A 13,827-nucleotide genomic window follows, 5' to 3' on the forward strand; every position below is an offset into this window, starting at 1 on the left:
AAACATTTCTCATTTCCAGAACAAATACCCTGAACCATCCAAAGAGTTGCCAATTCAAATCCACTTCAAGAAGGAAGTGGAAACGATAAAATGGCGCTCGAGCCAAGCGGGGAACCCCCTCGTTCACGTCAAGTGCAAGGATGGTAGCTTGTACTCCGCTAAGAGCGTCATTGTTACCGTGTCTTTGGGAGTTCTGAAGGAGAGGTAAATAATTTAAGTACTTGTGAGAAATTTGCTTTGGTATTACGACTATTTTTCGTTTCAGTTTATTCGTAGATTTCTTAAAAAAAATGTACGAATTTCTTTGTCCAATTTTAATGCTATAAACTTTAACAATAAAATATTGATTTAAATCCATATATCTTTAAAAAAAATTGCAAGTAGGTATATCATTAAAACAATTGGGAAATTAAGTACCTAACATAATTATGTATATGAAACATACTGCAATCGTTGTAGTGTAAAAAGAAGTACGAAACTCAACTAGGCGCGTAAACTACTCAGTTTAATTATGTGTATTTTTTTTTTCAGGCACAACAAACTCTTCAACCCGCAATTGCCAGCTGAAAAAATTAATGCCATAAACAACCTGCAGCTCTGTGTTTTAGACAAGATTTACATTGAATTCAGTAAGCCTTGGTGGCCTGAGACCCCGGCAAGCTTTTCTATTCTCTGGCAAGAACAAGACAAAGCTAAATTTACTAAAGACGAGCAATGGATTACTGAGATATCTGGCTTTAATACCGTGGAATATCATCCTAATGTACTATTGGCTTGGATTTATGGAAGCGCCGCTGAAAAAATGGAGAAATTAACCGTGGAAGAAGTAAAGTTTGGTGTTGAGAAGCTATTGAATGTGGTGTTCAAGAAGAGTTTCGATGTTTCGCCTGTTAAATTTATTACCAGGTAACGTAACAATGTGTACATGTTAAGTATATGCGAGATGATATTATATGTGAGGTGAACTTGTGAGTTTAAAGATTTTTGTTATTTTGAGTTAATTTACTACGTACCTTCAGTAGAACAACAATTTAAAAATAATATGATATCTTCCTACTCTTTTCATGATCATAGCATAATTTGAATTTTGAATTATTTCATTTAAAAAATGTACATATCCCAAATTATATTTTCAAACGAACTAACTATATTAATTAAACTTTATCATATTTCAGAACGGAGTGGGCTTCAAATCCGTTCGCAAGAGGCTCGTATTCGTACCGCAGTGTTGCCACCGAAGAAAAAGGCGGCAGCGCAGTAATTCTAAGTGAACCCTTGTATTATGGGGAGAATTTCCCCATTGTTTGCTTTGCTGGGGAAGCAACTTCCCACCATAGACACTCAGCGGCCCACGGCGCCATAGAGTCCGGATTTAGGGAAGCCGACAGATTGATTGCCAGCTTTAAAAAATGATTTTTGTTACTCTTACTGGCAAGTGACAACACTATATCAAATATTCGTTGTGATGTTTTTTACACTATATGTTTTGGATAAAATTTGTTATTGTTGAAATAAAACACTGAGAAATATACGTTTGGCTTTTTATTTAATAGTAACAAAATCACATTATCATAAAACAAAATTACAATTTCTAAATTGTTATAATACCGATTGTATTTAAAACAATTACTTTGATTCAAGCATTTTTAATTCATTACAATACATATAAGAAATAAATACATTTATTTTCTGAAAATGAAATATAGTTAGTTATTGAGCTCTAACTTCACACCAAGTTGAACTTACAGTAGAAATATTTTAAATTTAAAACGATTGGATCTTAATATCACCCACACAAATTATTAATCCTACAATATAAGTAACTAAACACGTAGTATAAAAGTTAGGCGACCACAGTTAAGTTAAAACTTAAAACTTATGAATAATAAAATAATATAATTGAATTATAATATTTTTTTATTAAAACCTGATGCAGGTAAGAAGTTTTCAATTAGCAACTTGGAATAAACTTATATTTTTTTTAGTTAGCAATAGATATAGTCACACACATTTATGTTAAAAGGTACATAAATACAAATTACAGACTTTAAATAGTCTAACAATAACAGCAATAATTATCTTAATGAATCCAATAATTCTGTATCCCAGGACAAAATTACATTTAAAAGAACATAGTCAGCTTATCTGTCAGTTAAAATAACATATTATAATGTACGAAAATATAAGTCAAAAGGTGTCAGCAAGTCGTGAAAATTACTTTCAATAAAGTATCTTTAGCTTTCAAGAAAGAAATTTCGAAATTGAAACAAAACAAACACAAACATTCTTAAATAAAAAAAATAGTATTAACTAAGTAATAAATATGATACACGTAATATGTTATTTCATAATCCCCTTATTTTTCAAAACAAGCATTCTCCCCTAGGTTTTCAGTCATAACTGTACATTATATTAGATTCAATAGTTTCTGTTTTAATAATATTCCCTTTATCATCCATGTCACACATTTCTATGACCAAAGAATTATTCTGTGCAAGACTTTGCAATTCTGGCATAGTAGATTTCGAATCTTCTTCAAAATCCACTTTTTCTTCTTTTACTTTCACCTTTTTACTTGGAACTCTTTTCTTTTCTTTTACTCTTCTGTCATTTTTTCTTTTAACTCCTTTTGGGTCTTGATTTTCAATTTCTGTAACAACTGTTTGTTCTTCTTTTAATTTATTTTTTTCTTTGTCTGTATTTTCTTTAATTACGTCATTGTTTTTAATATTTTCACTTATATCAGAATCGTCATCTGAAGCTTCGTTAACTGCATTTTTGAGTGTTATTTCAAATCTTTGGGGGGTGTTTGCAGTTGCGTCTGCAACTGGTTTGATATCAAAATTGAATTTGTTAGTAAGTGTTGCTTTAGGACCTTGGTAGCCATCGACAATCTTCTTGGAAATTTCTAGAACTTCAAATCTCGTTGTTGTCAGTCTGTAGAAACCGTCTTCGCTTTTTTGGTACCTGAAATAATGTCTTTAACTTTGTAAAATATTTGCAATTTAAAGGTTGTATTTTGTTTATGGAAGATTTTTAAGTATATATATATATATATATATATATATATATTATATATATATTTTGCATTGAAAAGGTTTGCTAAGTGAAAATTGTAAAGTAAGAAATGTGGAATTCCTCCATCGACAAAGGGAGGATTGCGACCTGTCTAGTCGACTCACTGGGTGATAAGGCCACGATGAATGATGTCGAAAAGTTGTATATATGCTCTGAAGCGAAATCATTTTGCTTACGCGATTCAGAGCGAGGTCTCGCTACAATCCTACTGCTATTATAAAGGCGAAAGTTTGTAAGTATGGATGTATGGATGTTTGTTACTCTTTCACGTAAAAACTACTGAATGGATTTGAATGAAACTTTACCACAATATAGCTTATACATCAGAATAACACATAGGATAGGTTTTATCCCGGACATCCCACGGGAACGGGAACTATGCGGGTTTTCCTTTGAAAACGCGGGCGAAGCCGCGGGCGGAAAGCTAGTATTTAATAAAAATTTCTATATTCTTTTAATAACTTACCTAAACCGGCTATGCCCACAGGGCCATCTAGCTTCATGCTGTTTCACCAAATGTGTAGTTAACCTCGTGCCCCTACTGAATATAACCCGCTTATTGCTTGGGCACATATGGCAAATGTATTGCCTTTTTTCACGCGGCTTTTTCTTTGGATAATCTGAGTCGTCAGAGTCTTCGGGGTTTTTTGTTTTGTGGATCACCATGTGCTTTTTGAGGTCGTGGCTTGTTTTCGCACTGTAAAAGTGATAATGTTAGGGAAAATTAGATCTATTTGTTGATGGGAAGAAAATAAGTAGCAGATAAGTGTGGAATAATTTAAATAGATATGTACAAATTAGGAGCTCGTAAAAATTTATTACTATCGGATTCAGATAAGTGTATTATAATTAAATAGATATTATAACAGTAACTTTACAAGCTGGATTTATCGGCTTAAAAATAAAACAAATATAGGCAGTTGTTTGTTATACAGAGTTTGTTTGTTCCTATGACATTTATTAACGAAAATCTGTATCACATGTTGTCTCACCTGCACACATTTGCAATTCGCTTTGTTTAATCGCTTATCAATTGTGCGTGTTTGTTTTACCTGTATTCTTCTGTGCATGTTTGTTTCACCTGTGCATATCTGTGCTCCCTGTGCCCCTGTGCCCGCTCTCACCTGTGCACCTGTGCCCGCTCTCACCTGTGCTCGCACAGCGCACACTGGTGCGTGCGCACGTGCTCGTCGCGCATGTGCCGGTAGCGGATGTGCTCCCTGTGCCCGCTCTCACCTGTGCCTGTGCCCGCTCTCACCTGTGCTCGCACAGCGCACACTGGTGCGTGCGCACGTGCTCGTCGCGCATGTGCCGGTAGCGGATGTGCTCCCTGTGCCCGCTCTCACCTGTGCCTGTGCCCGCTCTCACCTGTGCTCGCACAGCGCACACTGGTGCGTGCGCACGTGCTCGTCGCGCATGTGCCGGTAGCGGATGTGCTCCCTGTGCCCGCTCTCACCTGTGCCTGTGCCCGCTCTCACCTGTGCTCGCACAGCGCACACTGGTGCGTGCGCACGTGCTCGTCGCGCATGTGCCGGTAGCGGATGTGCTCCCTGTGCCCGCTCTCACCTGTGCCTGTGCCCGCTCTCACCTGTGCTCGCACAGCGCACACTGGTGCGTGCGCACGTGCTCGTCGCGCATGTGCCGGTAGCGGATGTGCTGCGCGAGCCCGGTCTTGGAGGGCGAGGACATGTCGCACATGGAGCACGCGTAGCACGACACGTGTTGGCGCACGTGCTCGCGCAGCAGGTACGCGGTCGCGTAGTACTGCTTGCATATCGAGCACTGCTGCCCGAGCGACGGGTCCACGTTCTGTATTAAACAAAATTTAGTATAATAAATTATTGGTTGCAATTTAAATTTTTTGTTGTAATTTAATATAATAAATTTTCATTAAAGACAGGAAATTTTTATTTTTAATTTCAGAAAGTGAAAAAAACACAAACAATCTTTCATAGCGCTTTCAATTTTCAGCGAAATATTTAATTTCATATGAACAATACTTATTAATAAAAAAATAAAAATAAAAACCCGCAACAACACAATTTATTCAACACTTAACCCACCTGTCTCAAAAGATGATTCAACAGCTTTCTATTCAGCGCAAAATGATGTCCACAATGATAGCAAGCGATCAACCGTTCCCCTGTATGTGATCGTACATGTGTAGCAAACATGCCGCGGTGATAGAACGACATTCCACACCCCGCCCATGAACAAACCATCTCCTTTATGTCATAACTCTTTATGTGCTCTTTGACATGGTCGAGGAAGTTCTGAAATTAAAATAAATGTATTGAAATATAACCAAGTGTTGCTAGTGTTAAATAGATACTTATCAGTTTGTCCACTGATTCCTTTGCTTTTCTACGATAAAAAAATGTATGCGTGGACTAGAGTACACACGTAAGAAGTGAAACTTCTTTATGACCTTAAAAATGTCACGCGTACGGCGTAACGCAAAAATGTTACACAAAATTTTTGTCCAACCCCGATAAAGAAGTTTCACTTCAAAAAAATTAATTGCTTTTGATTGAACTCTATTACAGTAGCTTTCACATAAAAATTTCAAGTCACTGAAATATGTTATTTTACAACTAGTAAGAATAAAATATAAGATGGAAAAATTAATCAATAAACAGATACATAAGAAAGAATCTCTCCCATAAGTCTAATTTACATTGTTTTAATTTCTAGTAAAGTTACTATACTATATAAACACAAATTATGTTACATAAAAAAATCATTACCTGCATAGAATTGAAATATTCTTTACATTCATACCACATGCAAACATGGTCACCCTTCAAGGGCGGAAGTACATTTCTTTTTGTTGAATCTTTCTTACATCTCTCCAGTTTTAAAGTGGCTCTTGCATTAAATCCTATCGCTAATAGCTTAGCATGATAGGCATGATAGTTTATGTGACGAACAATCTCATATTTGTCTGTTGTCTTGTGCCCACAGACATCCCATAAACATACATATTCAACTGCAAATTGTAAAGTGTTTTATTATTACAGGAATACACAAAATATCATAGAAATGTTAAATAGGTTAGAATACATTCTAACCTATTTATCTCTAATTAGCAGGGGTTCTCAATCATTTTCAGATCGCGGCGCAGTTTCATGTTTTTTTTTGTCACGGCGCCCTACCCACCCAACCTAGCTATTTGGAAAGGAAACAGTCGATATAGGTACCTACAATACAAGAATAGAAATTATAGGTATATCATTTTAGGACCACATCATTTTAGGTCAAAAAAGGTACTCGCGAATATAAGCAGATCGACTCACGGCGCCCCCTTTCTACGGCGCACCAGAACCCCTGGAACCCCTGCTCTATAGCATTAAAGATTGAATGCATGATAATTAAAAGGTAGCAAAATAAACAATTGATCCTAGAAAATTGATAATTTAATATTATATAATCAACTAAAAGTCTGACCTTATTTTCCAGAAACTTAGCATGTCTTTAGCATAAACCATCAATGACAGTCAATTGTACAAATTACCATATCCATTTTAGTACAGAAAAAACTTGTATTGCAATACACAACACCAAAATATGATGTCAAGACAGCATTCACATTGTCAGTACATGAAGAATTAGCAAGTAAATATTTTAAAGTAAATAATTGTGAGACGTTTTTGTGTAATTTTTAACTATTTTATCAACAACTAGCTGTGCCGCGCGGTTTCACCCGTGTGGCTCTGCTTCTGTTGGTCTTAGCGTGATAATATATAGCCTATATTACTCGTGGATAATGTAGCTTTGGAATGGTGAAAGAATTTTTAAAATCGGTCCAGTCGTTTATGAGCCTATTCATTACAATCAAACAAACAAAGTTTTCCTCTTTATAATATTAGTGTAAAAATACATTGTATACTTACTTTCTCCATCCTTCTCTATAACATGTACATCTGCCACATGGCTGGTCACATGAACTTGAAATGCAATATAATTAGAGAAAAATAGTTGGCAAGACGGCCATTCACACTCCAAACATAACTGTTGTGTGCGTAAGTCCCTTACAGGCTGTAAAATTAATATTTACTAAAATGTTATAGGGAATACATAATAATAATTATCAATAATCTTATGTAATGTAACATACATTAAGAGACAACCTTATTTAATATTATTAATAGTTGCTTATATTTAGATTAGACAGGAAACATGTATATCAGTGTATCAATAATTTAAAAAATTACATTCTGAACACTGTTTACATTTTGCAAACATATAAAGTCTTATTTTTCATCTTCCAATGTAACATTTAGATAAAATATCATGGACTGATGATGATCTTCAAAATAACAACCAGATATAGATAATATGTTATATTCTTTATCAATAAAATTAATTTATTAACACACAACATGCAACAGACTATTATTTTGTTAAAACTTAATGTTGTTCTTTAAAATTCATGTGATCTCTCATTTAACTAATAGTTTTCTTAACTGTATGCTACTTAGAAATATATATTTACATACCACATTTCTAGGTTCGAGCTCAATATCATCAACTCCCGCCGGAACAGTCGCGTCATCTTCAGCAGTTAAAAAGAACTTCTTTCGATGGGCATTTGTCTCGATGATAAATTGAATATCATTTTTATTTTGTAAAGATAGCTTTTTCGGATTATTCTGCGTCTTTAGCCATTCTATACATCGAGCAATTCGTTCTTTGGTTGTAAGACTCTGTTGTTTATTTTCAGCCATATTGGTGTGCCGCTGCCCGCTGGTAACGCGTAATAACACAAAAATTTTAGTAAATAAACATAATAAACATAGTATTTACAACACATGGATTTTATTAAGACACATGTTGGATAATTAATTATTAATATTCTGACTAAGTTAATGCTGGCGCCAAATTTACCTGCTGTGTAAATTTCTAACTTTTCAAAACACTATACTTCATGATTATAATTGGTATCTGTAACGCAGTATAATTATAGCACCAATCTAACTTTGTCTATTTATCAACACATTTATCTTGGAGGCATTTCATACTAATATTTCTTTGAATTGAAGAAAATACAAACTGCTTCACTTTTGAAAACAACTAATGACTTTGACATTAGCCATATTGAAAAATATTTACAATGAAATAATACAGGTAACTAACAAAAACGTGCCACAGATTTATCAGCTGATTATAATAATATTTTGTTAAGGTTAATATTGACGCAACATTATATCCGCAATTAGGTATTTTGAATGTAAACAATACATAAACAAAGAATCAAATAACACAAATTTACAATAAAATCTTGCAATAATTACGTAGTGTTAAAATTACGTGCCAGATAAATATAAAAGGAGGGAAAGTAGCCACTGGTTTAGCTATTACTGATTAGTAATTAAGAACCTACTTGAAAACTTATAAAAAATTAAGTGGTCACACTGGTATTTGCCCTTGCTCTGTTTCTTGTCTTGACTTGACATATTCATTCAATAAATTAGAAAAACGTGCGTGCGAGGTGCCTAGCGCGTATAGTGCGGCGTATTTACAGCACAGCGCGAGCCCCCCGCGTAATTATATAAATTTCTTATCATTAATCTGTCACACATAAATAGTTCTCGAGTTTATTCCCGTCGTATATACCGAGAGCGACGGACCGGAGGTCATTTCTCTCCGGCGCTGATGAAATCAACTATAAACCTAGAAGAAGTAGTAAATAGATTAGATAATCTTCCGTCACCGTTAACATCCAGGATGCCGAACATCAAAGTTTTCAGCGGAAGCTCCCACCAGGACCTGGCGCAGAAGATCGTCGACCGCTTGGGCAGGGAATTGAGCAAAGTTGTAACCAAAAAATTTAGTAACATGGAGACATGTGTGGAGATCGGCGAATCCGTTCGTGGTGAAGATGTTTATATTGTGCAAAGTGGCAGTGGTGAAATTAATGATAACCTGATGGAGTTGTTAATTATGATTAATGCGTGTAAAATCGCGTCAGCCTCTCGAGTGACCGCAGTTATTCCTTGCTTCCCCTATGCGAGACAGGACAAGAAAGATAAAAGTCGTGCCCCAATCACTGCTAAGCTCGTCGCCAACATTCTATCTGTCTCTGGCGCAGACCATATCATAACAATGGATCTCCATGCTTCGCAAATTCAAGGTTTCTTTGACATACCTGTGGACAATCTATTCGCTGAACCAGCTGTTCTAAAATGGATTAAAGAGAATATTCCAGACTGGAAGACGAGCATCGTAGTGTCCCCTGATGCTGGTGGTGCTAAAAGGGTGACATCCATTGCTGATAGACTAAATGTAGAGTTTGCTCTTATCCACAAAGAGAGGAAAAAAGCGAATGAAGTGGCATCCATGGTGCTAGTTGGTGATGTGAAAGATCGTACAGCTATCTTGGTAGATGACATGGCCGATACTTGTGGAACAATTTGTCATGCCGCTGAGAAGCTAATTGAAGCTGGAGCTACTAAAGTGTATGCTATCCTAACGCATGGTATTTTCTCTGGTCCGGCTATATCCAGGATCAACAATGCATGCCTGGAAGCTGTTGTCGTAACAAACACTATACCGCAAGAGAAACACATGCAAGACTGTCCCAAAATCCAGTGCATTGATGTATCCATGATGTTGGCGGAGGCTGTTCGACGAACACACAACGGAGAGTCTGTTTCGTACCTCTTCTCAAATGTTCCATACTAGTTTAATTTTTTTCCTTTATTTTATCCATACTTAGGTTAAGGCCTTTGACATCTTCAATATGATTGTTGCTTTTGTTACGAGCGAATTTAGATTTACTGCTACAGTTATATTGGCTTGTAAAGGGAGTGAAAATAAAATTTGCATATGTACACAAATTTAAAGAAATATTATTTTACATAATAATTTAAATAGTGTTGCTTAAATAACTCAGGCCCCGGAATCACAGACACAATAGAAAATCTATTGTGTCATGGACCGATCGGGCCGTTCGGGGCTCAATGGGTTGAAATCATTCTGCCAGTTTATTGCTGTCAAATTAATTGTACTTGAAATAATCTAACTGATTAAAATTTTATTGGATTTCAAAGTTTATAATATTGAGGTCAATATAATCCAAGGGGATGTTTATTTTGTTTGATAAGCAACATTCATTTGAAGATAATAATATGCGAGAATGTCGAGCCCATTTAATTAGTTTTAGATGTAATCTCATTTAGATTAAGTATAAGATGTATCAAGAATAGGGCTATCCAAGCTCTGCGTATAAAATTTATGCTATAGTATTAAATATTTTTAATAATGTGCATAAAAAAATTGTGACCATTACTGCATTATTGGCTATTCTTTGAAATCATATGCATGTTATGTTCATTCTATATTCATTGGCATTCTCTCATTTGATTATTTTAAAAGACATTATCGTTTTTATCATTTATAGTCTGTGCCAATCAACAGCAATAAATTTCAATTAAAAGTTTCAGTTTAATCGAAGTGTAGTTTTTGGAAAGACCTATGAAGTAATTTGTTTCAATTTGGAACTATGTATGTATTGACTGGCACAGATTAATAAAGGTTATATAAAAACTTTTCCTTGAATATGTATAAGGGAAAATTATTTCACATCTTGTTTAGTTGTTTAAACTAAAAATTTAAAACTATTTTTGTGGCATATAAAGGTATATAAATTGTTAATAAATATTGGTAGATGGCTTAAAGTTGCCTGGAATAACTGTAAATTATGAGATTTTTCTAAATTTATAGATTAAATCTGTATATTTGGTCCATGAACTACAATATAAATAAAAAGTGAATTTTCATTTGGTCTTATTTTTATTAAGCCATGTAGTCTCAAATGTTTTCTTTAAAATCTATTTTTATGACTCAAGTATCAGCGTAACAAGCTTATCATACATACGTATATTTTCGTTAAAATAATCAGTTTCATCATATTGATATCAGTTTACTTGACCCGAGGTCGGTTTCAAATGATGCAAAGTGTATGCTTACAGCCAACTACCGAAACAACTATATTTGAATACAAGTTGTTATGTGGATAAGTTTTATTATTATATACCATGCCAAGTGCTACGCATAAATTATGTAAAGCCAAAAAAGCGACATGACTGTGTGGCCTTGGATATCTTGTATTTCATATTTATAAACGTAAAATAATCAATAAGTGATCCATCTTGGTTCGCTCACTTTGCTTACGACAAAATTGTACGTAGTCGTAGACGCTTGCGTGTATTTCAACTTTCAAGACTCAAGACACAGCTCAAGTTATCGCTTGATAGCTGTTGCCCAGAATTACATGTAAAGATTCATGTTTAATTTTAGCGATAATGGGTAGCCTAGTTCTTCAAAATCCAATTATCTGTAATTTTAATATGAAAATTGCTTCAATATAATCAACATGTCAATGATACTAAAAAACAAAGAGCCTAAAAATAATAATGGAACAAATTCTTTTAGCATGCATCAATCAATAAATATTTAATTTGATTTAAAATTTCTAGTTTTGCATTAGGTAATAGGTAGGTATTATAAGCTTTTTCAATATAAACTATTGAACTTTTATATAGCTACTGCATAATTATAAGACTACTAGCGGTCCGCCCCGGCTTCGCCCGTGGTACCTACATGTTTAAACTATCCTATCTCTCAAGTTGGATCGAACTGCACATGGTCTGCGAATTTTATTCTAATCGGTTAAGTGGTTTAGGAGTCCATTGAGGACAAACATTGTGACACGAGATTTATAATTTAAGATTAATAATTATAGTTTCATATAAAATGTCAATGCAATTATTGTATTACTTTAACTCCGCGTTTATGTCGTGAGTTCGAATTTCTACAACTCTTATTACATGTTAAAGGAAAGTTGTCATTTGAATCCTAAAGTCTCGTGAAACTGATCAAAGTCCACATTTAATTGATTACGAATGAGGACTGAGGATCTGATAGAACTACGTAGTATAATTTATAAAACGCGGTAGTGTTCGAATTATTTGACGAGGTCAATGAAGCTGTTATTTCATGGGTAACGTGTGATCATGCGTGTGATATAAAAAAAAACTAAAAAGGTCGTTCTAAATTCTAAGACAATGTGACGTTAGCATTGTTTATCGGCATTCGGCACCAACGGCTCTATTAAATTTAATAATATGTACTATTATATTATATTCGCGGAATATTTATTCCGCGATATTCCTGCAACATTATTTGTTGTTACCTATGTGTACATAAGTATCTTATTTAGGCATATCGTGACTATACATTCCGTGCGTCTAAATTGATGAGGGTCCCGTTAATTCGCCTTTGTTCAATTGATTGCTGCTTTTTTGTTTCCAAAGGCAAAGTTTAAGAACTTCAAAATATTATTACCTTTTCTCTTTGTAAACGTATAGAAAATAGAACATCGCTTTAGTTTTATGAAGGTTGCAATGGAGCTTAAAAGTTTCATTCAATAGAGTGGTGTACATTTTACAAATGAAGGAGCTTGGGTGGTAACTGATACGAATCTTTAAGAATAAGTTGGAAACTTCTATACCTAGATAATTTGATCAATATCCAAATTATTGATAGAATAAAATAATAAGCTTTTCTTTCAATCTTTTTTCCTTTTGAAGTTCAATAAATGAGTCGTGCCGTCGGTTTCGTTATACCATGGACTAATAGAGTTATACCTACGTAGTCGAAAGTAGGTAAACATTAATAAGCTATTGCATAGCTTTTATCTCAGACTTTGAGCGCGGCGACCATAGAACATATAAAGAGGTGACCGAATGTAAAAATTCTGTAACGAAAAAACCTAACACCCAACTCCAACTGGCACAGTGTGATGCAGTGCAATAGCTTTACCGCGGCAGTCCTCGAGTGCCACATGTATTTCTATTTATTAGGTAATAAATACACATATTTTGGCTTTGCTGAATGAATGAAGAAAGTCCAGTCCGATATTTGAATTTCATAAATCTAATGATTATCTCTTTTATAAGTGAAGAAATTTTTAATTGGTCCCCGGAAAATGAGCTAACCCACGGCTCATGTTGGGATTCTTAAATAAGTACCTACCTACCAACTAAAATCCCAGTGTTCCGTCCACAGAGTACATTATTATAACTGGTTCCGTCGAACTGCACGGGTATTGGTGGGCACTGGGCATTCCTTCTCGACCAAATCTAATAATTACGTACTTAAGTATTCACATGCCACAGAAATGTAGGTAGGTAGTTTTCCTAAACTCAATCATCTGCATACATTCCAAAAATTTTAATAAGGATTAAGTAGTTAACACTTAAAACAACTATACTAGCTTTATTTACAATCGAAAAAGCTGCAGCGAAGTTTAGTAGGTACCTATCTACCTAACGGTTATTTTAAATTCCGTAAAATGATTTGTAAACTATCTACACTTTAAGCGAAGGCGGGGTATAAGTAGTTGTCATAATATTATTTTACCTACGTCAATAGTTTCGCAGTTAGTTATCGTGTTGATGATAATTATTTATAATATCTCAATAAACAGATATCGCTGCAGTTCTTTGCATGACGTAAACGGTAAAATACATTAACACTAATTAGTAATATATGCAGTATTAAACGTTCCTAATAGTGTGCTTACAATGCGTGGTGATTTATGCAATATTGATTGAAGGAAGGATGTCGCTTTCTAACAAAGCTGATTGCTTTGAATTAATTCCGCCAATAAAGACCTACTTCCATTTTAGTATATTTGTTGATTTTTTTGTTCATCAATTGATAAACATTATTTTCGATTATACC

General features: G+C 34.6%; 3 protein-coding genes across 4 annotated transcripts in view; 2 read left to right on the forward strand and 1 right to left on the reverse strand.

Annotated features, from left to right (window-relative positions):
• Positions 1–1,531, forward strand: part of LOC149900020 (spermine oxidase-like) — a 23,120-nt gene extending 21,589 nt beyond the window's left edge. For both annotated transcript variants that reach the window (XM_090112854.1, XM_090112855.1), the window contains exons 5-7: positions 20–204; positions 532–906; positions 1,176–1,531. In XM_090112854.1, the coding sequence (XP_089968980.1) occupies positions 20–204; positions 532–906; positions 1,176–1,413 (798 nt within the window). In that variant the 3' untranslated portion in view covers positions 1,414–1,531. The remainder of the gene's footprint in view (positions 1–19; positions 205–531; positions 907–1,175) is intronic.
• On the reverse strand, positions 1,528–8,183 carry Hinfp (Histone H4 transcription factor). The gene is made up of 8 exons (XM_090112853.1): positions 7,966–8,183; positions 7,578–7,817; positions 6,972–7,116; positions 5,826–6,067; positions 5,142–5,351; positions 4,667–4,887; positions 3,545–3,775; positions 1,528–2,967 (listed from the first exon to the last, which is right to left on the reverse strand). Exons 2-8 carry the CDS (start codon positions 7,803–7,805, stop codon positions 2,391–2,393), a joined length of 1,854 nt encoding a protein of 617 aa, XP_089968979.1. The 5' UTR covers positions 7,806–7,817; positions 7,966–8,183; the 3' UTR covers positions 1,528–2,390.
• Positions 8,184–8,495: 312 nt separating this feature from the next.
• Positions 8,496–10,873, forward strand: Prps (phosphoribosyl pyrophosphate synthetase). Its single transcript, XM_090113057.1, has one exon. It carries the CDS (start codon positions 8,734–8,736, stop codon positions 9,760–9,762), a length of 1,029 nt encoding a protein of 342 aa, XP_089969183.1. The 5' UTR covers positions 8,496–8,733; the 3' UTR covers positions 9,763–10,873.
• Positions 10,874–13,827: the final 2,954 nt, after the last annotated feature.

Source organism: Colias eurytheme, chromosome 19 (genome assembly GCF_061535395.1).
Source record: "Colias eurytheme isolate Ceu_HAF_F1 chromosome 19, ilColEury1 Martin Lab GWU primary, whole genome shotgun sequence".
NCBI lineage: Eukaryota > Metazoa > Arthropoda > Insecta > Lepidoptera > Pieridae > Colias > Colias eurytheme.

Excerpts from the sequence above, each read along its gene's own strand:
- Hinfp (XM_090112853.1), bottom strand. The coding sequence starts at position 7,805 with ATGGCTGAAAATAAACAACAGAGTCTTACAACCAAAGAACGAATTGCT. Across the intron at positions 6,068-6,971 it reads TATAGAGAAGGATGGAGAAA|TTGAATATGTATGTTTATGG; the intron begins GTAAGTATACAA and ends TACAATTTGCAG. Across the intron at positions 3,776-4,666 it reads TGTGCGCTGTGCGAGCACAG|TGCGAAAACAAGCCACGACC; the intron begins GTGAGAGCGGGC and ends TCACTTTTACAG.
- Prps (XM_090113057.1), top strand. The coding sequence starts at position 8,734 with ATGAAATCAACTATAAACCTAGAAGAAGTAGTAAATAGATTAGATAAT.